Source organism: Nelusetta ayraudi, unplaced genomic scaffold (genome assembly GCF_046127955.1).
Source record: "Nelusetta ayraudi isolate G7.1 ecotype Tasmania unplaced genomic scaffold, CSIRO-AGI_Nayr_v1 ptg000060l, whole genome shotgun sequence".
NCBI lineage: Eukaryota > Metazoa > Chordata > Actinopteri > Tetraodontiformes > Monacanthidae > Nelusetta > Nelusetta ayraudi.
In genome coordinates, this window is record NW_027466110.1 from 2,694,953 (window position 1) to 2,716,284 (window position 21,332).

General features: G+C 44.3%; 1 protein-coding gene across 5 annotated transcripts; it reads right to left on the reverse strand.

Annotated features, from left to right (window-relative positions):
* Positions 1–438: 438 nt before the first annotated feature.
* On the reverse strand, positions 439–12,588 carry prpf40a (PRP40 pre-mRNA processing factor 40 homolog A). 5 transcript variants are annotated; one of them, XM_076039832.1, is made up of 26 exons: positions 12,541–12,588; positions 10,574–10,714; positions 9,455–9,538; positions 9,072–9,090; positions 8,951–8,970; positions 8,798–8,839; positions 8,574–8,684; positions 8,189–8,309; positions 8,026–8,050; positions 7,611–7,826; positions 6,938–7,043; positions 5,376–5,440; positions 5,134–5,298; positions 4,596–4,704; positions 4,329–4,479; positions 3,944–4,077; positions 3,714–3,828; positions 3,524–3,615; positions 3,301–3,417; positions 3,046–3,183; positions 2,495–2,590; positions 2,314–2,400; positions 2,114–2,204; positions 1,946–2,007; positions 1,706–1,861; positions 439–1,016 (listed from the first exon to the last, which is right to left on the reverse strand). In XM_076039832.1, exons 1-26 carry the CDS (start codon positions 12,541–12,543, stop codon positions 927–929), a joined length of 2,556 nt encoding a protein of 851 aa, XP_075895947.1. In that variant the 5' UTR covers positions 12,544–12,588; the 3' UTR covers positions 439–926. The 5 variants fall into 5 exon arrangements, with proteins under 5 accessions (XP_075895947.1, XP_075895946.1, XP_075895944.1 ...); XM_076039831.1 differs by having other exon boundaries at positions 1,706–1,864; XM_076039829.1 differs by having other exon boundaries at positions 3,524–3,627.
* Positions 12,589–21,332: the final 8,744 nt, after the last annotated feature.

Sequence of the window (21,332 nt, forward strand, 5' to 3'; positions counted from 1 at the left end):
CTTTGGTTCATTTTTCAATTGACATCACAGCACGTGTTTTCTGCATATTCCGTGCTTTATTTTTTTCTTCCTATGAAGTGGCTCATGAAAACACTCCGTCCATCAGTTCCTGCTCCGGCCCCCCTCTTTCAAATCTTAGAACCCATTGTGGCCCACGAGTCAAAAGGTTTGCCCACCCCTGGTCTAGGCTGTGGGTACGGGGCCGAGGCTCTTTGGATTCACCGATTCTAGTTAGAATTTCCAGCTGCTCTTCGAAGAATTATTCAAAACTGAGAAACCTTAAAAGAAGCCACCAACCAAGAACATTCAGGCACAGAACATGTAATATTAAACCAAAGCACTGGAAAATTTTTGCCTCCAGAGGTCAAGAAATCCATTAAAGTCAAACCTCCAGGTCTAGAAATCCAAGCTACTAACAGAATATAAGACAGGAGAATATCCATTGCAAGTTTTTCTTTATTACATTTCACTACAGTATCAGGATTAACAGAAGCTCCAATTAAAACGCTCAAGTCCTTCCTCAAGATCAGCTGTAGCTCAGTCTGGTTGGTTCAACATGTTTTCAGCATCCATATGATGAAAAGTAGTTGCAAAATCTTTTTTTTTTTTTTTTTTTTTTTACGCTTTTAATTGCATATAAAATAAAAAAAAATGCTGCCATGGCAAAACATACAACTAGACCTAAAAATATTTTAAGCAGAAACGAAACAAAAAAACCTGACAGTTGATCAACTTTTTTCTTTCCCTCCTGGTAAAGTCAGTGTGGATCATCACTGTGTAGCAGAGATCAGTGACGTCTCAGTCATCCCAGAATGCGCGCGGCCAAACTGGTTACAGCCAGATGAGTTTAGAGGGGAATGCATGACAGTAGGATTTTGACCAAATCAAAAAGTGATGGAGGGTGTGTGTGCTGGGTGGAGGTGGCATCAAGGTGCGTCCAGCTGCTCCAGCAGGGTTCTCCTCCGCTTCTCCAGCTCCCCTTCGCTCAGCTCGCTGCCGGATGTGTCCCAGCCGCCCTGAACACAACACGAGCTCTCAGTCCCGCAATCGCAACTACAACAACAGCAACCGGTTAGGGATGCACCGATATGATACCAGTATTGCTATCAACTGAATGAGTTACCGATTCCAGGGCACATTGCTCTACTCAAAATATGTGGCAATACCGCGACACCGATATCAGTTCTATATGACAATTTTGTTAAATTTGTGTTTGTACTGCTGGGGGAGGGATCGAAGTAATTCTATAATGTGTTATAGCTTTATTAAGTACTTGGTATCGATGACTAGTGAAATGTAAGTGGTACTCTACTTGTTCTACAAAGAAAGTGGCATCGCTGCAGCCAGCCAGTCAGTCTGGATTCCTTCAAACACAGATTTTACATTTTAACCTTGCTGGTCAGGTGACCTAAATGGTTTCATCCTGGATCAGGATGAAAATCTCATCTTAGACTGAAGGATAAAGAGCAAACCTTGCGATTCCCTCAGCGCCAACTCTGCTCACATGGACTTTGAGCGTCCCAGTTTTGAGCCTTATTCTGGTTTGACTTCAGTTCAGTGTTTCCATGGACACTTGCTCATTCTGTCACTTGAAAAGCTTCGACACTAAAGTCCAGGTGGATGCAGTGAAACAAGACAAACATCTAATAAACTTTTTGTGTGTTTTTTTTTTTTTTTTTTTTTAAGAAGAGGAAATCAAGCCGACCTCCTCCTTGGCAGCTTTTCTTTTGGGGGACTTCTGCTTGGACTCGGAGCGAGACTTCCCCCGGGACTTGTCGTTCTCCTTGTCCTTCTCCAGGTCCTTGTCTCGCTTGCCGTCGCGCTCCCGTCCCTTCTTGTCGTTGTCGGTGTCCGGAGACGCCTGCTTGTCAGAAGCGCCGGCCGTCAATCAACAGCGAGGGTTTCAAAATTCAGAAAGGCCGTAAAAAGCTGCTGCGGGACTTACAGACTTGTGACGTCTCTTCTTGGCCTTCTTCTTGTGCTTCTTGGACTTTTTATAGCTCCTCTCTGTTTTTCAGTGCAGAAAATGTCAGTAAATGTCAGTGACGGCTGCGCGACTTCACATCCCCCCCCCACCCCCCCTCCTTTCTTTCGCTCCTCAAAAGCCACTCACCAGACTCTCCGCTGGAGGAGCGCTCGGACGGAGACTTGGACTGTGACCTCTTCTTCTTCTTGTGGTACTCCTCCTCCTCAGACTCGGAACCCTGACGACGACAACGACAACAACCACAATAAGAGCTCACACATCGGCCCAGCTGGCCACCGCGGGGCGGCAGTGCCGACGCAGGAGGAGGGAGAGCGGCGAGGACGAACCGATCGAGAGCGCGATCGCTTCCTGTGGTGCTTCTTGGACTTCTTGGAGTGCTTCTTTGTCTTCGAGTGGTGGTGCTGGCATTCGTGCTGCGGCGGCGGGAGGAAAACATGGAATGTTACGCCGACGATCCTCATGGACGGAGACTGAAAGGCGATGTTTCCGCTGCGAACGCAAACCAACCTCCAAGACGTGCATGAAGTCTTTGAATATCCGCTTCCTTTCGGCCTCCAGGGTCACGTCCTCGAAGGCAGATTCTTTCAAGAACCTCTCACGTACCTGCAATTCAACAGAAAAGAACAACTGAAGAATCTTATTACTAAACTAGGATCCTCTCTTATAAGAATATTTATTAAACTTTTACCATAACTGGCTCTGGATTATGCAACTAAAAACAATGTTTAAATTTAGTCAGTGAACTCAAAAATGGGGAAACTTTGTCCTTTACTTCCCTTGTTTGCTCCAATTTTTCAGAAAATGGAAAAAAAAAAAAAAGTAGCTGTGGAAACCAGACCGGATGTACTCTCTGATGTCACAAAGGGTGCTGACAAAGCATAACTTAACACGTTTTTGTAATGCAGGAGGCTAAATCTGCTGCTTCCTGATGTTTTCAGACGAGTTTGTCAAGCTCATTGATGTTTGACCGAGGTGTGGGACCAGAAGTAAAGACCAGGAAGTGATGCTTCGACACGGGGCTTTTAACTTGAAGCTGTGAATCCAGCCGTAACACTCACAGACTCCCAGCTCATCTCCGGCTCCAGGGAGGGCGTGGCCTGCTTCAGCATGTTCTTGAAAGCGGCTTCTTTCCTCTTCATCTTGCGGGCTTCCTCCTTCTCGCGCTCGCGCTCTCTGGCTTCTGCCTTCTCCAGTAGCTGCACGTCGCAAAGGTGCAAAAATAAATAAATAAATAAATAAATAAATACGGGTTATAAAATTGGAATATACACGATGAAGGCCTCGAACCGGGGAAGTTTTGGCGCTGCACTTACGCTGTTGAAGGCCAGTTTAATGTTGCCTGCATCCAGAGTGGTGGCCCTCTTGTCGGAGCTGATGACCGACCCAAAGTCCTCAAAGTTGGTGTTGATTTCCACCAGGAAGCTTTTGTCCTGCGGCGCGGTAGGAAGGCAAAAATAAAGCCGAGGTTGAGGATTACAGAAAACTGAAAAGCCGGGAGATTCAATCCCCCGACCCCCGATGAGGAGACAGTCTTACTTTCAGGATGTCTTTAATGATCCTCTTCTCGTCATGGTAGCGGGCCTTCAGGTCCTCCACGTAGAACTTAAACAGATCCAAAGGAGTGGATCCTGCAGAAGAGACTGACGCATTAAAGGATGTTTAAAAGGCAAAACAATACAAGCAAACAAAGTCGGCAGAATGAAAGGGGTGGACATGGACGACCTACCCGGCTGGCCCAGCATGTTGGCGAAGCGGATGTCCGAGCTCAGCGTCGGGTACATCTCCATCCAGGCCGACATGGAGTGAAGCTGACCGTGGTCGTGCAGCTCGTCCAGAAATTTCTGGAGGAGGCCAAACGCAAAAGGGAATTCACATTAAAAATAAAATAAAAACCCACTTCCTGGGAGGTGAGGTGACCTCACTCAGTGGGTTCGGACGGGCAGCGCTGCCTCTCACCTGGAAGGACTCTCGGTTTTTGCGCTGCCGTCTCCGCTCCCTGAGGAGCGTCTTCTGCTTGTCCTCCTCCTCCTCCTTCTCCAGCGCCCGGATGTGCTCCTCGAAACAGATGAGGGCGTCCTCTTTGTCCATGTCTGCATTGAAGTGAATTCAATTGAACTTAGTCAAAGTCAATTCTTTATTGTCATGGCACATTTAAGAACAACCAAAATTCAAAAGTGCCGTCCTTCGGTGTGGACAGTTCATGGCATTAATAAGCCATGAGGAGACTGCGGGAACGACGGACGGTCGCTCAAGCGGTGTGCGGAAGAAGAAGAAAGTGGTAAAACCTGGCAGAAACTTTCAGACTTCCACCATCTGCAAATTAAACACGGTGCCGTCTTACTCTGCAGCTCCTCGTCCTCGGCGAAGGTGGGGTTGTCCAGCAGGTACTGCTGGGCCTCGGACCAGGTGGTGCGGTACGTGACGTTGGCCATGTTGTCCAAAATGTTTTTCAGAGCTTCCCAGTTTCTCTTCCTTAGCTGCTTGGCTTGTTCCTGGAAACAGGAGGAGGAGGAGGAGGAGGAGTCCAGGGAGTTAGCGGAGCTTCCAGAAATGATCGGGAGCAGAAGTTCACTTTGGATTGAAAGTGAGACGGCCCACAGAGTCTCACCTTCTCTTTCTTGGCGAGGTTGAACAAGACATCTTCGTAGATCTCCAGTCTGTCTCTCTCCGGCACACAACTCCAGACCTCCAGCTCGGCAAACATCTGCTCAGCTTTCCTGGATTCACAGAAAACACACCCTTGGTTGGTAGATGTTCACAATGAGAGCCACATGAGGGCAGCATTTCTCAAGGAAAACTGACTTCAGGCAACTTGGCACATTCACGGTCAAGGAATTTCAAAAATTTTCACGAAAATGATCCATAAAAATTGCTGAAATGTTTCTACAAAGGGCTTCAGTCTTGTGCTGGATGCTTGAATGTTGTGACCCTTGAAGGCTTCCCTGATGTTTAACAAACTTCTGGAGGTTTTAAAATGTCTGAGGAGAAAACTCCCACATGCATCTTACGTTGAAGAAACCAAATTTACATTGATTTTCTTTGGGCTGAACTGTGCTGAACTGTGCTCTGAGGACTGTAAATCAGTCCAGACTGAGGCTGGAAACGGGAGTAGATAGTCGACTGGTCGGAACATCTGCCGCTCTTACTTGTATCTGGTGGTGGAAGTCATCTTGTCGTGGTTCTCCAGGAACCTCTGGAAGGTCTCTTTAGATTCTTTGTATTTGATTCGTGCCTCCTCCTTCTCCTCCTTCTCAGTTTGCACCTTGTAGGCGTTGAAGGCCTGTTTCTTCTCACTCAGCTTGGGAAGTGCACTTTGAACGAGAGGAAGGAGGGGTGAGAATTTGAAGTCGAGAGGGGTCGTGCTGTCGTGCTTGGAGCACCGGTCTACCTGTAGCGAGGATCGTTGATGATCATCTTCATGGCCTGCTCCCAGGAGGAGTTTGAGGACACACCCTGACCAAAATGAAAGAGTAAATTTCAGAGTCACGAAGTGTCGTGCAAAACAAAATCAACTCACATTAGTTTGCTGCTCTTTATTGCATTTGAGACGAGAATGGGAGCAATGAACCGTGATGCTTTGTGCCCTTCAAATTTTTTTCCCTTTAATTACTAATAGATGTGGAGTTAAGAGGCGAGGCCTTGGCGGTAATTCAAAGAAGAGCCACTGAGGACTTCTGTAAGTTCCCTTTATGGCACTCGGCTCTTCCGAGGAGCGACTCCTCCATCCATTATGAAGGGACTCGGGTCGGCTGTCGCAGTTATTGTGACTCGCTGAGGCGTGCTGCCTTCTCTCACTGTCTTAGTCCCGGCAGGGCGCGTGCCTTCGATCCAATAAAGCCAATCATAAGGACAGAGCCATTAAGATCTTGCGGGAAACGGCGAGCAATCTCAGAGGAGAGCTCGGTGCACAACACTCAAATGAGGCTAAATATAGCAGCAGTCAAGGTGGGTGGGTGCCCCCCACCACCACCACCACCACCACCTGCCCTCATGGCCTTTTGCTCTGCTGGCAAACAGGCAAGGTGTCCCACATCAACAGGAGGTGATCTCTCACACCTCGCAGGGACTCGAGGGGTGACGGAGAAATTAGATTCACATTAAACTGCAAAGTGTCGACACGCAGTTAGAAATACAAACAAACACGCCGACCTTGATTAAGAGAACATAATGGAGAATGCTAAAGCGCTAACCAGAGACGCCGAATCTCACGCATCCATCTGGTCGAGAACCCATTGAAAGTGATGAGAAAATGGAGGGCGCAAACATTCTGCCCGACCAATCAGATTTGTGACTGGAGCTACTGAAAAAAGGAAGCTAATGAAAAATGTGTAAGGAACACATTATCTAACCCTTAAATAATGGCGACGGTCCAATGTGACCCATGTTTACATTAGAGAACAGTAAAAACACCCTAAACATTTATCCTCTGACTTTAAGTTGACCACTAATGGGTCACATTTCAACTTTTTTATTTAAAATAAAGTTGTTTAAAAGTAACTTGTTCTATGTATACAGGTATACACCATGTCATTTGACAAAAACAAACAAACTATAAAAGTCTAAATATTATTCTATTCGATTAATTGTTAACCTCCCTAGCTTGAGGCTTCCTTTGCAAAGTGAGAATAAATCCTGAGAACCAGTGTAGGGCTCTGTGTAGCACCACCGCCTGCAGAGCTACAAGTCTGCAAAGGCACATTTAAATAAAGCTTTTTAAAAAGCTAATTAAACACTGGCGATGAACAGGACGGGCCAACAAATGGGGAGTGACGTCCATTCAGGTTAACCTGCTGGTGCAGGCAGACTAATCACCAGCACCGGTTTTTCATGGTGACCAGCCAAATGTCAAGTGGAGCGAATGACGCGGCGCCTTCACTCTCCAGCGGCGCGCAACCTTTGTCGCTGGATGTCGGTGTTAACGCTGTTTGACAGGCCGGCCGGCCGACTCACCTTCTCCTTCAGCAGCTCTTTGAAGGCCTGCTTCGCCTCCTCCTTCGTGTTCCACTTGTAGGTTTTCTTCTGGAGCTCTGGACGCTCCTCTTTCGGGGGCTCCACGCTGGGGACGAAAAGGGGGGGGAAAGGAGCCGGATCACATTGAGGTGGATACATGAACACACAATGACAGCATTAACACCTGCTGGGCTGAGATGCTGTGAACATTCTCTCTTGCTAAATTCTATTCCTGTGGGGGTGAAAAGGTCATTAGCAACACCTAGCGCTCACGTCAATTGACAGATCTAGTCCTGGGGAAGTATTAGATTAGCGATTTATTGCCATTTGTGCAAGTTCAAAACAGCTTAAAACAGGTACATTGGCATTTTGTGTGTTTCCCTGAGTCAGTGCAAAGATACCAATAGGTTAAAAAACATGTAAAGTGCCTGTATGGCAAAAGTGCCAACGGTGCATCAGGCTACACTCCTAAGTACACTATGCATATTTACATTAATGAAATTACAGAAATAATAGGGAAAAAGGCCAAAAATAATGGCCTATCTGTCTTAATTTAAAGATAACGACAGACTGAGTTTCAGACATTAAATAATGGAATGCAAAACAGATCTTCAATGAACGCACAGCCTTCCAACAGTGGTTATTTCTGTGTGTAGACATTATAATTGTTTACCTCGCCGGGGCCTCTGTGGCCACTGGAGTCTCTGAGGAAGCCACAGGTGCATCGGCAGCCTTGACCTCAGCTGTGTGATGCACCACCGCCTGAGACACGGGCTCCTCTGAGACTGCCGCTGTAGTCTCTGCCTCCATTACGGTCGCCATAGCGGCCGCGTTATCTGCTTGCACTGCAGGAACGGCCGCGGTGCCGGGAGCGAGCGCCTCCGCCGTTCTGAAATCAGACCACGACAGGTGAAATCACAGCCGCGCTGCTTTGGAGGGGAGCAGGGGAAACTAAGTCGCTGCCAAAACCTTGAATTAGTAATGGGAAATGGAGGGTGAGGAAGCCAAAGTCATAACAAGTAAGTGGTGAATGTGTCATTTATGATACATGGTGCAGAGCAGCTGAGGGATAAACAGGAAGCTCTTACCCATTCTCCTCTGCTTTGATCATGACTGGAAAATAGAAAAAGGAGAGAGGAAGTCAGGGCACTTGTTTTCATATCAAAGAATTACATAGACAACAGGAAGCACAAAGAGGAGAGTGCTTCTGGTCAATCAGCTGCTGCCATCTATTAAAAAAAACCCTCTTACCTTCCAGGTCCTCCAGCTCTTTAGGTTTGGCCCATCTGGACTCTTTAGTCTGAGAGTTGTAGAAGTACGGCTTTCCTGTGTCTGACTTGTACTCCTTCCAGGGGCATTTAGAAAGCAATTGCTAAAATAAAATAAAAAATAAAAAAAAGGGGGGGGGGAAATGGGGAAGAAAGCTAAATATTAAATTCCAGACTTTAACATGTTTTATTTATTTTAGTTATTCGCTTCTTACTTCATGTCATTTTGCATGCACATGCTAAGTTTGTTAAATCCATATTTTAATTTCTAATCATGACCGAACTGATTCTGATGTATTATAATTACTCGAGGGAACTCCCAAAGTAGCTAATAGCAAGGTTGCAAGTATAATTCAAAGGTTTCTTACCTCTGCTTGAGATTTCAGGTCATTTGGTTTCTCCCAGGTTGACTGCTTGGTCTCTGTGTTGTAATAATACGTCTTCCCGTCCAGCGACTTGTGTTCTGTCCACAAGGACTTCTGAGGCAGAAAAACAAAACCCAATCAGCTGTTTAAGTACATTTTCACCGTTATTGTGCTTGCTACAATTATACAATTTCTTTTGTTACTCAATAGTTCCTTGTTTTTCAAACCTTCTTTGACTGGTCTTCTGGTGGAGACCCATTAGTGGTGCTCTGCACAGAGAGGAGGAGCAAATTAAAACCCAATGAACAAACTTACGGTGGAGAACTCACAACTGCCATCTTGCAATTGAAGCACATTGAGAGAAATGATTGTAAACTTACAGTTGTTCCAGGTGCAGCAGCTGTGGGGATATGACGAAGACGAGCAAATGAGACGATGTACTAATGAATACAAAACATGCGAGAATGAAATGTGACAGTTTGGCTGAATGACGGATCTCACCTGCGGTGTCGACGCCGGGCTGTAAACACAGAACACCACAGTCAGTGGAAGCTTTCACAAATTCTTAAATGTAACTGACGCTCACAATCATCAACAAAGATCCTCTTATTACCAAGACACAAAACTTTAACTTTAGTGGTGCAGTGGATGTCATAAGATAGACATATCACACTGCTCCCAAATTAAAACCTCAACAGAAACACTGCAATTAAAATTCTGTCATTGCCAGCCTCAGCTGATTAAAACTATAATTACAGAAAAATACATCCATCTAAATCAAACTGATTTCACTTTGATGCACAAATCCCCAATTTAGCAAGTGACGGCCTAAAAGAAGTGTGAAGCCGAGGGCTGATGAGAAAAGAAGTGTGGAGGAGAGATACCGGTCCTGTTGGCTGTCCGGACGCAGCTGCCATGCGAGGGGGTATCATCATCGATTGCATCATGGGTGGCATCATGCCTGGCATCTAATAAAAGAGGCGTCATGAAAATTTCATCAGGCATTTCCATGCTGCCCAGCGCATGCTGAAGTATTAACACAGCGTGGAACAAGGTGTGGCATAGATGTGTGTGTGTGTTGGATGCCTGCTTGCAACTGAGGGGGGTGAAGGTGAGAGTGAAACTGAGACTTCTGCTGTGCTTATTTAGTGGTGTGATCTTGTTAGGCAGCACACAGACTCTGTCGCTTCCACATTTGTGAGCTACAGTATGTTGCTGTTGCTGCTGCCACCTTGATCTGACACCGCAAAATATCACAGCCCTATGATAGGATGGTTGATGTTTACTAAAATGAATCATTTTCTTTGCGTGGTGATAAAGAAAATTGACTGTAATGTCATAGAAAATTACTTCTGTGAACTCATTCACGGTTATGAGAATTGTTCTGCAGGCAGTATTCTTTAGCTAAAGTAATAAAACTCAGCTTAACAAAAACAAACAACACAACTATGATAAATCCCCCAAACTAAAAATGTGTGCTGCAATGCAAAAAGTAGACAGCCAAAGTCAAACACTTTGTGATTCCACTGAGCAGATCACTCAGTCTGACTGCAATTTCTGACTTGATAGCTGAAAGCAAAGGCTGCGTTCAGACTGCAGGCAAATCTGTTTCAGGAACTGCCGTTTTCTACTTCTTCTGTCTGCTCCATTACGTTACAGCCCTGCACCTCGAATGGTGCTCTCTGGTCTGGTGTATTGGGTCTTGTATTTGGAGCTGTTCAGACTGAGACGCATCTGTCCAAATGCGATTTGAAACTACCCCCCGAAGGTGGTTTCAATCCGTTTTTTTTGCAAAAATCAGATTTCATGCGATTTGTGACTGTACAGACTACAAAAGAGCCACCCGGTTTCAATCTAGATGGGCTAAAAATCTGATTTTGATTGGCTTTCTGAACTAGGCTAAAATGACATCATGGATATGGGCATGAGGCCAAGCAGCTGTATGTATGCAAAATGGTTTCACAGCAAGTGAAATTACTCTATAAAATCTTTGGAAGGCTCACCTGTCCCATTGGCGGTGCTCCCATTGGTGGCATTATACCTGGAGGGAGAATACCGGGAGGCATGGGGGTCATGCTGGGAGGCCGTTGTCCCATTGGCATTCCCATTGGAGGGAAATGAGGCGGTATTCCCGGTGGTCCCATCTAAAGGTTGAGATACAGATAGAAAGAGAGAGAGCGAGAGAACAGACGGTTCGGATGAAACGCTGACTGCGAATTTGACGTCATTCACAGGAAGCAGTTGAGTCCGTGACTACCGAGAGATGAAAAGCTGAATGTGATAATCACACAGCATCTGTCACTGACTTACAAATGGGGGAGGAATCCCTGAGGGCGGTACACCTGGATAAGGTGGCGCATGAGTCGGACCATTATTAGTCTCCGATGAAGACTGTCATGAATGAGAGACACCGCAGAGAGTTAGTGAGCTCACGGCAGCCGGTGGTGTTCGGCTAAAGGGGGCGGCGAGCCCCAGGTTCCTCCCACCGCAGCAGTTTGGATTAAGAATTAGCAACTTTTAATTGATTATGAACATTTGGTGACTGAATTAGGAGTAGATGATTTAGTATTTGCCAATACAGAGGAAGACAAAGTATGAAGGCAACTCTCACGATAAGAAATAGCAAAACAGTGTTTCAAAAGCAACCAAAATCTATTCATTCCCATGACAGTTTTGCCAAAAATGGAAATAATTCACTTCAATAAATCACAACTTCATATATGTGGTAAAAGTCTAACGATGGGAAAGTAGTCCATCTATCGTCGATCACTGCTTATCCTGCTCTCGGAGATGCTGGGGCAGATTCCAGCTCTCTGGACAAGTCACTGGTTTGGAAAAGCATTGAGAAAGGGAAACTTCGGCAAACCAACACAGACAGATTTTTAAAGGTGTAATAGAATTTAATAAATCCACCTCCGTCGGTTTCCCCCACCTTATTTTGCTGCACTTGGGCTTTCAGCTTAATCTGACATTGGCAGTGCTGATTTAAAGGCCACTATTAGGCATTCAGTTAATTGGGATACAAAACACTGTACTGGACAAAAAAAACAAAAAAAACAAAAAAAAAATCCACAACTGTTTGTTCTAATTGATGACTTTTCAGACTATTAACATAAGACGGTCCCCGTTTAAGGATATGTTTATTTATTGTACATTTGCTCACAGTTTGCTTACGTTATTTCCTGCATATGCAATTATAAATATATAGAAAACGCTATTACCAAAGGTTTTTACAGACAAAATTTAATTTGAGAATCTACTTGTGTTGCCATTATATAGACTTTTTTTTTGTGTTGTTGTTGCGATAATTGGTATTCGTTTCTTAGTCGGTGGTACACAGCCGCCAACTTGTGAGATTTTGACTCAGAGATTGTTACGTTGCAGTTAATTGCGTTTTAAAAAAGAAAACTTATCCAAGTGTGAAATCCTATAACTAAGTGCAAAATACCCTGAAACGACGAATGCCACCATTTTAAATGAGTGTAAACATACAGTGGCAGCAGTGTGTACAGCGACTGTGCCAATGAATGACGAGGGTCTGTCTAATCCCTGGTAGGATACAACGCTTTCCATGAAGCTAACTGGACAGATACTAGTTAGCTAACTCTTTAAGTCGCTAGAAGGCCCGCCCTACTGCCTAACCAAGTTTTGTTACCCACTCATTTACATTTAAATCGTACCGCTGTAGTACTCAAATTAATCTGCAGGTTAATAGCCTCTATTTTTGATTTTGCGCCAACCATCAAAACCAGAACATAGTCTGAACAATGACGGTGTGTGTGCGCCGCTGTCCTAGCACATAGCTAACATGACATGCTATACAACTGCGTTCCTGGGAATTACAACGTCAGAATTTAAAATAGAAGCGATAGAATGAGTAAAATGCCAAAAGCCAATAGAGAACAAACGGTATCTATACGTATGTTCACTATTAATTAAGGTAAGACATTGTTAAGAAAGGTCTACTCACCATGTTGAACAGAAGGCAAGAACCCCCCGACTAACTTGAGCACCTCTCAACAACGAGCAAGCCGATTGGTTAAACTCGCCACCGACACTTGGAGGTCAAAGGTTACGATTACGTCGCCTCGTTCTGCGTTACAAATGTGCATACATGCGCATTAGACGACTGCTGCGTTTCCTGAACCCATTCTTCGAAGAAAACGATAGACGTTTACACATTACAAAATGATTTTATATTCAGAGAAGGAAGTACAATGAAAAAAAGATCTGAAGCAGTCATTTTTCTTGTATTTACACAATCAACCCCCCCAGCTTTTTATCAAGTTTTACTTGCTGCAAATAATTACACCTTGTTAAATGCTGTTTTTTTTTTTCTTCATTTTTTTGTTTGTTATGGAATTGCTATTTTGTTTAATCTTTGGAAATGTTTAAGACATGCACAAATTATTTTTGCTAGATAAATCTTTACAACCCAGAGTGCAGCAGGTGAAAGCGGCATGATCAATGTGAACACCTTTCTATATATTTGTCACATATTCACATTACATAATTAATACATGTTAGACAGGTGCTTTAACATAAAAGCACATTCAGTCATTTGTCTTCTGGAGCATTTTTAAAAATTCTCTGAACAGTCATCTCACCGCCTTTTTCTATCATGTACCTTTCTTCCTTTTGGGGGGCTTTATTTGACACATTGTTTTGTTACTTGCTACATACAAGTAGCCTCCACTATTAGAAGCTGTACTCGCTGGCATTCAGACATGGAGCAAAATTACCTTGGTGTATTGGGGATCATTTGGACAGCTGGCTGAGATTTTCCAATTATTGGCTTCTGTGACACAGTTCTCTGGCATTCTCGCTGGAATGATATCCGATGATGTTGGGAAATTGGAAAGTGGCAAGTGGCAAGTGGAGAGTGAAGACTTGTCCCCCCCCCACCTGTTTAACTACCATTAATCCCACTTGGTATGTATTACATTCTCTTTTTTTTTCTCCCACTGTTTTCTGGTCCTGCATTGTTCATTCAAAATGAGGCAAATTGTCAGCTCTCTGAGTTAGTTTAAATTAGATAGTTATTTTAAACAGAGAACCACTTTGTTTATTGACTCTTGCCTCGTGCACAATTGGAATATATACCACCAGACTCTTCATCTGCTGAGCATCTTTCGCAATAACATGCTCACTGCTGTTGTTGAATGTGGAGATTATGAATTTAATGGCTATTAAAGAGTGACACATTAAAAAAAAAAAAACAAAAGTCAGGAAAGATGAGTTTTCACTTATGATGGCAGCCAACTGATGTATTGTACGACAAGTAGGGGAGAATTGCCTATTCATTATCTCAACAAGTGCAACAGACATGGCCGGGAGGAGTGCTGATGGATTGAGCTTCATTAATGATGGGAGGCAGTAAACCGCCACTGTGCATTACTTGTTGTCAGGGAGACAAACATTAAAACGAGGGATGAAGAAGTGTCTGCATGCAAATGCAATTGGATGGACAGAACAATTAAAAAGACAGTTTAATGGCATGATTGGACATATAATGTGAGCAATTGTTGGCATATTTCCTCAAATTGACACTAAAAAGTGTTTTCAGGAGGGCGATTTCACTGCAGCCCTCCTGCCTTCCCTCTCCAAAGGGAATCAATTTAGGAAGTAATGTCCAACTATGTGTCCCGCTCACATTTTTTAATGACAATGACTATAGTTTAAGGACAAGTTTTCATAAAAAAATGTTTAAAAGAGGCCAAAGCGACTTGAGCAAATGATTTAGATCAAAGGAACGAGTGTGTCTCCCGCTTGAGCATCACACACTGTACCTCCCCTTAGCTGTGACACACACACACACACACACACACACACACACACACACACACATGCTTCCACCATCCTGACACAGTTTGCTTGTGTCTCATTTTTGTTTGTGTGTGTGTGTGTGTGTGTGTGTGAGTGTGTGTGTGTGTGTACGCGCGCACGTGCGTGTGTGATTGATTCACATCATATGAGGTGGTCAATGGTCAGCGCCAGCGGCCGTTTTGCTCTGTGAGCTGTGAGTTCAGCGCGACGGTGACCTGCCTCACAGGCACTCTTCTTTCATCCGACGATTGGCTTCCTGTCAACAACAGTCACATTAACAATCAACAACGTGCAGAATTACATTTGCAACATGCTCTTCAATTTCCTCTCTAAAAATAGAGGGGCAGGGATGAGCGACAGTGCCAACCGTACGCCACAGCAATATAATGCTGTGATATGATGTAAATTAATCTCGGTAAATGCTTTTTGAAATGATTTTTTTTCTCTGTAAAAGTGATGCAGTTTCTCTCAATCCGCCATTTTGGGTAAAATTGTTTGTGATTCTTTGTATTTTATGATAATCATAAATGCTTTCGTCTCTGTTGCCACATTTGTGCTTGAAACAAATTATTTGCCCTGGTTATTAGATTGGTGATATTGCTTGAGGGGATTATTTTTCTTAGAATGTTGTAAATCTCCAGAGCGATAATCCATAATAATATCATAACAACATGACGCATATGATAATCCATCTGCATCCATACACACTTAGGGACAAACCTAGATAGATCGTCAGATGTAAGACTCATCTGTTCTCCCGTAACTAATATATGGTAAATGGCAAAATGAATGATGTAATGCAGCTTTGCGTCTATCTGCACTGCACATGTGAACCTTGGCTGCCCTGCATGGCAAAATGTATTCCTGCCGTCGCCGAACTATTTTTGGCGCGGTGCCGCGGTGAGCCTGCAATTATCACGCGAGAACACACAAAGCCGTTGATTGCTACGTACCGACTATTCACGGCCCTTCTGTCTGGAAGCTGCTGATTTCACGGATATTTATTTAGGTGGGAGTGTTCAGAATTCTCCCTGAGATGTGACACGCACACACATGTGCACGCCAGCATGTGCACAAAAAACGTGCGGATGGATCATGGGCGCAGAGATAGGACGAGCGAGACACGCCCGCTTCAATTTCACAGCACATTGCAAATCCCATATTTCACACTAGTCCAACACGTTCATCTTTTCAACTTCAAACATTTTCGCATTCGCATTTTTTGTTTGTTTGCTTATTTTTTTTCTATGAGAGACTGCAACTGTCTAATAGACCTCCAGATAGAGCACTCACGTTCTGCTGCATGTGTTGTGTAGTGGCCGGGAACACGTGAGAGCACTTTAGAACTTTCAACCTTCAGAAAATGAATTGGCCAAGCTTCAGGTGGTGTGGTTAGTGTGTGTGTGGATGCAGAGAGATAGACACGAAGCAAGTGCGTCCATAAGTCCATTAACCTGCCCGCCTCCGCCGCCATCGCCACCACCACCTTGAAAGCGATAGTTCACTGTGATAGGAAATATCCTGCTTCGGCTTTCTTGCCTGGCATTAACTCAGCCTGCTTTGCCTACGCCCTTGATCAGGAGTCACTGATGAAGGCTGACATTCAGTGGCAAGACTCCGCTCCAATTCGTCCTTGCTTTGATGAGCAGACGCTCTCATGATGCGCGGCAACAACAAGGTTTTGTTTCACCGTCTTAAACGTGAAGCACGAAGTAACGACTCTAACAGAAACGGGTCTTGTTAGTAAGTCAAGCGACAAGTCAGCTGCCAAACACACACCGTCTGCTCCAGACTGAAGGGTTCAGTGTTTGCGGGACAAGGATGAGTTCAAATGTGGATTTTGATGTTGACCTGGCTGAGGGACCCGACACGGGCCTGACTCGGCTCAGCTGCGGCTAATGGATCATCCAATTTGAAAAAAAAAGAAAAAAGAAGAGTTGACGTAAAGCAGATGGAGGACATTTTAAGCTGAGCGCTGATACAAGTGGCTCTTTATTCGATCAACTTATGACCCCCCACCCCACCCACCCACCGGTCCCCCTGTCACCACTGTGCTACACAGACAAACAGCATAAAAATCCAAAGAGAAGCATCGCTTCAGTTAAGCCCCGGGCTTCTCCCTTTGCTTTTAACGTCCCCTTTTAACCAAGACTCAAGCGCATGCAGTGGCTCCACAGGCCCATAACGTGTTGAACTTTTGTCTTGATGACGGCACACAGCTTCCCTTTTGATGCATTTGACGCAGGACCAAAGCAGAGGGGTGGCTTTCAGCCGTCGACTGATGTCCGGCTGGAGGCTCCTGCTGCCTGTAATGAGAGGAAATGGCTGCAGAAGAAGGGGTGCAGCGGTGCGAGCTCAGTGAGAGGATGCCGGGGGATTTATGTGTAATAGCTGTCTTCAAAATTGCCCTTTATGCTCCGTGTCCTTTGTCTCAAATTTCCTACAGGGGAGCTGTGTGGTATTTTTTTTCTCTTCCGTGATTGCGGATGCACTTATGGTGGGAAAATAACACGGCACACGTGGAGCGTGAGCAAGGTGTTTTATTCTGCCACTCGGGGAGAAGTTGAATAGGAGTATCTCCTCCTGCTTGATGTCAGGTTCTTTTGACGGTCTAATCTCTTTTTTTTTATGCTACATGGGAGAACATTCACACGGCTTGCTTGGTTTTTAGGGCATCCTTATTATAAATGGCAGAAAGGAAAATAAACCTAATTGCTTATTCCCTCAGTGGAGCGTTTTTGGAATTGCTCCCGCAGCTACGTGTTCCATGTTAGAGACGCTTAATTTTAATGCATGCATTATGCAGACCCATGTCGCAGCTTTGCGCTAAACACTATATAGGTGTAATTAAAACATGAGCTCTCCACACAGAGTGCAAAATCACATGTACTTATAGTCCGAGGGAACTTATGCTTGATTGCCGGATGAATATTTCACAGTCACAGGCTTTATTTATATATTTATTTATATTTCTCCCAGCTTATCTCGATTCACTCGAGAGCGACGGGTTATGCGGCGTAATCTCTGGATCACCTCGCGGCTTTTAACGACACTCCGTCAGCTTTGACAACACAGGCCGCTTCCTGGAGAACAGCAAAAAAATCAGATAGCGGGACAACTATCTCCAAGGCGCAGCGCGGAACTGTGTTACCCAAAGGAGGAGGGAAAATACAACACAATCGATTAGCACATTGACTTCCACCCACTAAATGTAATTGCTGTTGTACAGTCCCCACCTCTCTCTTCTCAGAACACTGTGTCCAGGACATGAATGAGCGGTCAATCAGCTATTACAGTGCTCATTTGCCTGTATGTAATACACCCGTCTGTCGATCCAATGGAGGGACTCCATGGAGACACTGAAGCTCGCCAAAGTTGGCACGCTCAAAGCAACTAATTTAGCAAACAAACAAACAAAAAAAAACAAAAGAAGGGAAAATATTCACACTATGGCATCTGTTTGTGAAGCCGAGCGTGGTTGTTTTTGCGAGAGTGTTGAGATCAGGTGGCGGAGCAACATCAGGTGTGGAATGAGACACGGATCCCGCAGGAGGGCTGCTGTGGGAAGTGTGCTGTGAAATGGGACAGCGGCGGCAGGTTCGCCACACCTTGCTGGCTCCGGCAGCTCTTTGCAAGAGAAAAAAATGAAAACAATAATAAAAAATAAAAAAAACGGTTGACGGGAGCGATCACTTGGAGGGAACGTATACAGCATCTGTTACGCAAGAGGACTAATTCTGCATAAGCGTGCGTCGCGGAGGGCTTCTAAACATCTGGCCAAACTGGCACCAATTAGACATGCAACGTTACCCATTTAGAGGGACAAGAGAGCGGAACATTTTGTTCTGAACTTTTGAAAACTTGACTGGGGAATTGTTGTTTTGTTTTTTTTCCCCCCCAGAATCACACCACGTTGACCACAGATTTTTTTTTTTTTTGCCAATGCTGCTGACAAAATGATAAGATAACGACAATTAGATAATAAATCAAAAAGAAAATCAAAGCATGGAATATCATAAAAAATGTATGGGCTTTCTAACGTAATTTTAAATAAGGTCAATGTTAAAGGTCAGCATAACACTGGACCTTTCAAAGAATCCCAACCGACTGAATTTTTTAAATGAGCACTTCAGGGAGTGCTGTTTTTGTGACCCCTGGGAGCTTCATGGGGAAATACCAACTGGAAGATATTTGGGATGTCATGCATATTTACCGAAACAGTTTTTGTTCCCGTTGCTGAAAAGCTAGATTCAGATTTTTCGAGAAAATGAACTGTGGTCTCCTTCCAAAATGAGTTCATGTCTGAAACTGATTGAGAGCATGACCCCAATGTGACACATTTTTGCCCTAAATCTTTTTTTATATGGGTCAGATGATGATCCACATCATATAAAATGAGAAGATAACTGCTCCATGTCTAATTGGAAGTACTTATCGCTGTTTTTATTTTAGATCCAGGTAAAGGCTCCTGGCATTTCTAGACATGTCTGAAATTGAGCTAAAACTTAATTTCTTCACCTTCACCAAAAAAAACAACAACACAAAAAACAGAGCTGCACAGGGTAATGGGAAAAATATTCTATATTTATGCCTTTGTGTCAAATGTAGGATTTACAGTAAGTGACTGGGTGGGAAACATGGACATGTTAATGCGAGGAGGCATTAAATGGGCAGGAGGAAGCGGCTTGTCTGTGGCAGTGAATGTAAAGGCTGCTCCAGCCTGGTTGGAGCTTATCTGTAAATAATAGATGCAGCTTGTGCGAAGCGATGTCCTCGTGCGCTGTTTCCACGACTGCCGCAAAGGTGAAGGGGGTTGTTCCTCAAGCGAGAATCACCGCACAAACACATAGGCACCCGGGTAAAGCACAGTCCAGACAGCCTGCACTTTGTTTTCTCATACTCTGAGCAGGAGCTCCTCCTCTGTATGGTCAGGAAAGGGAAGAAAGGCCCACAGCAGAAATTGTTTTTTTTTTTTTTTGTTATGGGAATATGGGTGTAATATTGGAAGTGTGTGGCTTGGCTTGCTGATTGTTTGGCAAATGTCAAGAGAAAATATGTTTGACCGAATGCTATCAAATGTGGACAAAAGACGACTGTTTGGCCCGACTATTTGCCTTTTCACACACCGCTGGCACGTTCAATATCAACGGCTGCTGTAATTGTGCTGCAAGAGCATCATATTCAAAAGCAGCTGTCTTTGAAAATCTTTAAATGGGAAAGGAACCATTTAAATTCTAATTCTAATTACCCTTCTCTGTCAAATAATCTCAAACTGAATAGCAGATTTCAAGGTAAACAACATTTTAATCTCCCGCTCACTGCTTTGAAGGCCATGGTGGTCGTCTCACTTTGGTGGCATCCACAAAATAGGCTCTTTGGATTCATTTATGAGAAGAATATTTATTTAATGTCTCTGCTCCTGGCCTACGTCCAAAACTGACTTCCAGAGTCTCCCCCCAGACCCCTGAGGACCTAAAAAGAGTCCAGCGGGCTGATTGTCCGCCCACGTGTGGTGACTGACGGAGCATTAGGACATTCAGTTAGCTGAAAGCACCTGCTCCCGACCTGTAATGAGTTTGCCGCACATGAAGGAAATGGAAAAAAGAAAACAGTGGGTCCAGGTGGGGAAAATGACCTGATATTTAAATCGTATGCAAGGTGGCTCTATTTAAAAATCTCACACGGGATAGGATCTGAGCCGCAGCTCAAGTGCGGTGACCTGATGAGATTTGGCCCTTTGTGAACCTGGTGCATAAGATTGAATTTTTTATATTTATCTATTGTATCCGCTGGCTAAAAATGACACCCTCCTCTGAGGTGCCCTAGTAACGGTTTGCTCTTGCAAACCTCACTCAAGCCGGATCGGGGCAAAGCTTCTGTCTCACGTTGTGGCCACATGACATCAGATTTTGAACAGACTTGGAGCTGCGTAGAAGGTAATGGGCATGGGCGTGTCCAATGTCCATCCATATTTTAGTAAAATTATTACATTATTATTTTATCTAAATGAAAGGAACACATACTAGAAGAGATTGACTGAAAAAACAAACTTTTCTGCTGCGCCAATTTCAATGGGAAAGACGGATCAGGGATCCGGATCCACTTTCTGTGTATCCAAACACAAGTATATTACCAGGCTGATCAGGACATTGCATGAATGTTAAGTTTTTTTTTGCTTCAACTTTTTATTTGCGCATCCCTGCTGGCTTTTATTGTTCTAAAGAAATTCTGAAAGTTTTTTTCTGCTATTTGAAAAAAAACAAAACAGAAAGGTCTCTAATTATGTCTTAACTCCTCTGATTTCTCAGTAGAACATTTAATCCAAACCGGACACTTCAGTGCATGTCAACTGGCAGGAGCCGATCGTTAATTAGATATCACGCTAAACTGTCGTTCTGTTTGCTCGACCTAGGCTATTTAATTTGCTCCCGTCCCAAAATTCTCTCTCCCCGGCTTATCTCCGGGAAACAGCTGGGCCGAGGCCATCTCTCTCTACCTCTCTCTCCCTCTTTCTCTCCCTCTTTCTCTCTCTCCGCTGGCTCTCATTTCGGCTGCAGCTTTCGGCCCTGTTGACTTCACACACGGAGCGATCCTTTGTGCCGCTTCTCTGAAGCTCTGATACTGCGGCCCCAGTGCTGTCAGACTGGAGACAGGCATTTAATTAAAAGAGAATCGCTGAGTTGTTTTGCGCCGTCTTGCCTCCAGTCGTGTGGCCCTCCAACTCACTGGGTCACAGGATATCTGAGGCGCCCACTTTTTTTTTCTGTATTTCGTCATCAAACGGTGGGGTGCAGTGAATATGAATCGATTACCCTCGGGGCATTTTAATTTTTTTTACTTTTTTATTTTTTTATTTTTTGAGTGGTCTTGCTGTTTGGGATCGATCACTTGAAAAAAAAAAGTTGTTACCCGATTAGATTCTCACCCAGGGTGCTC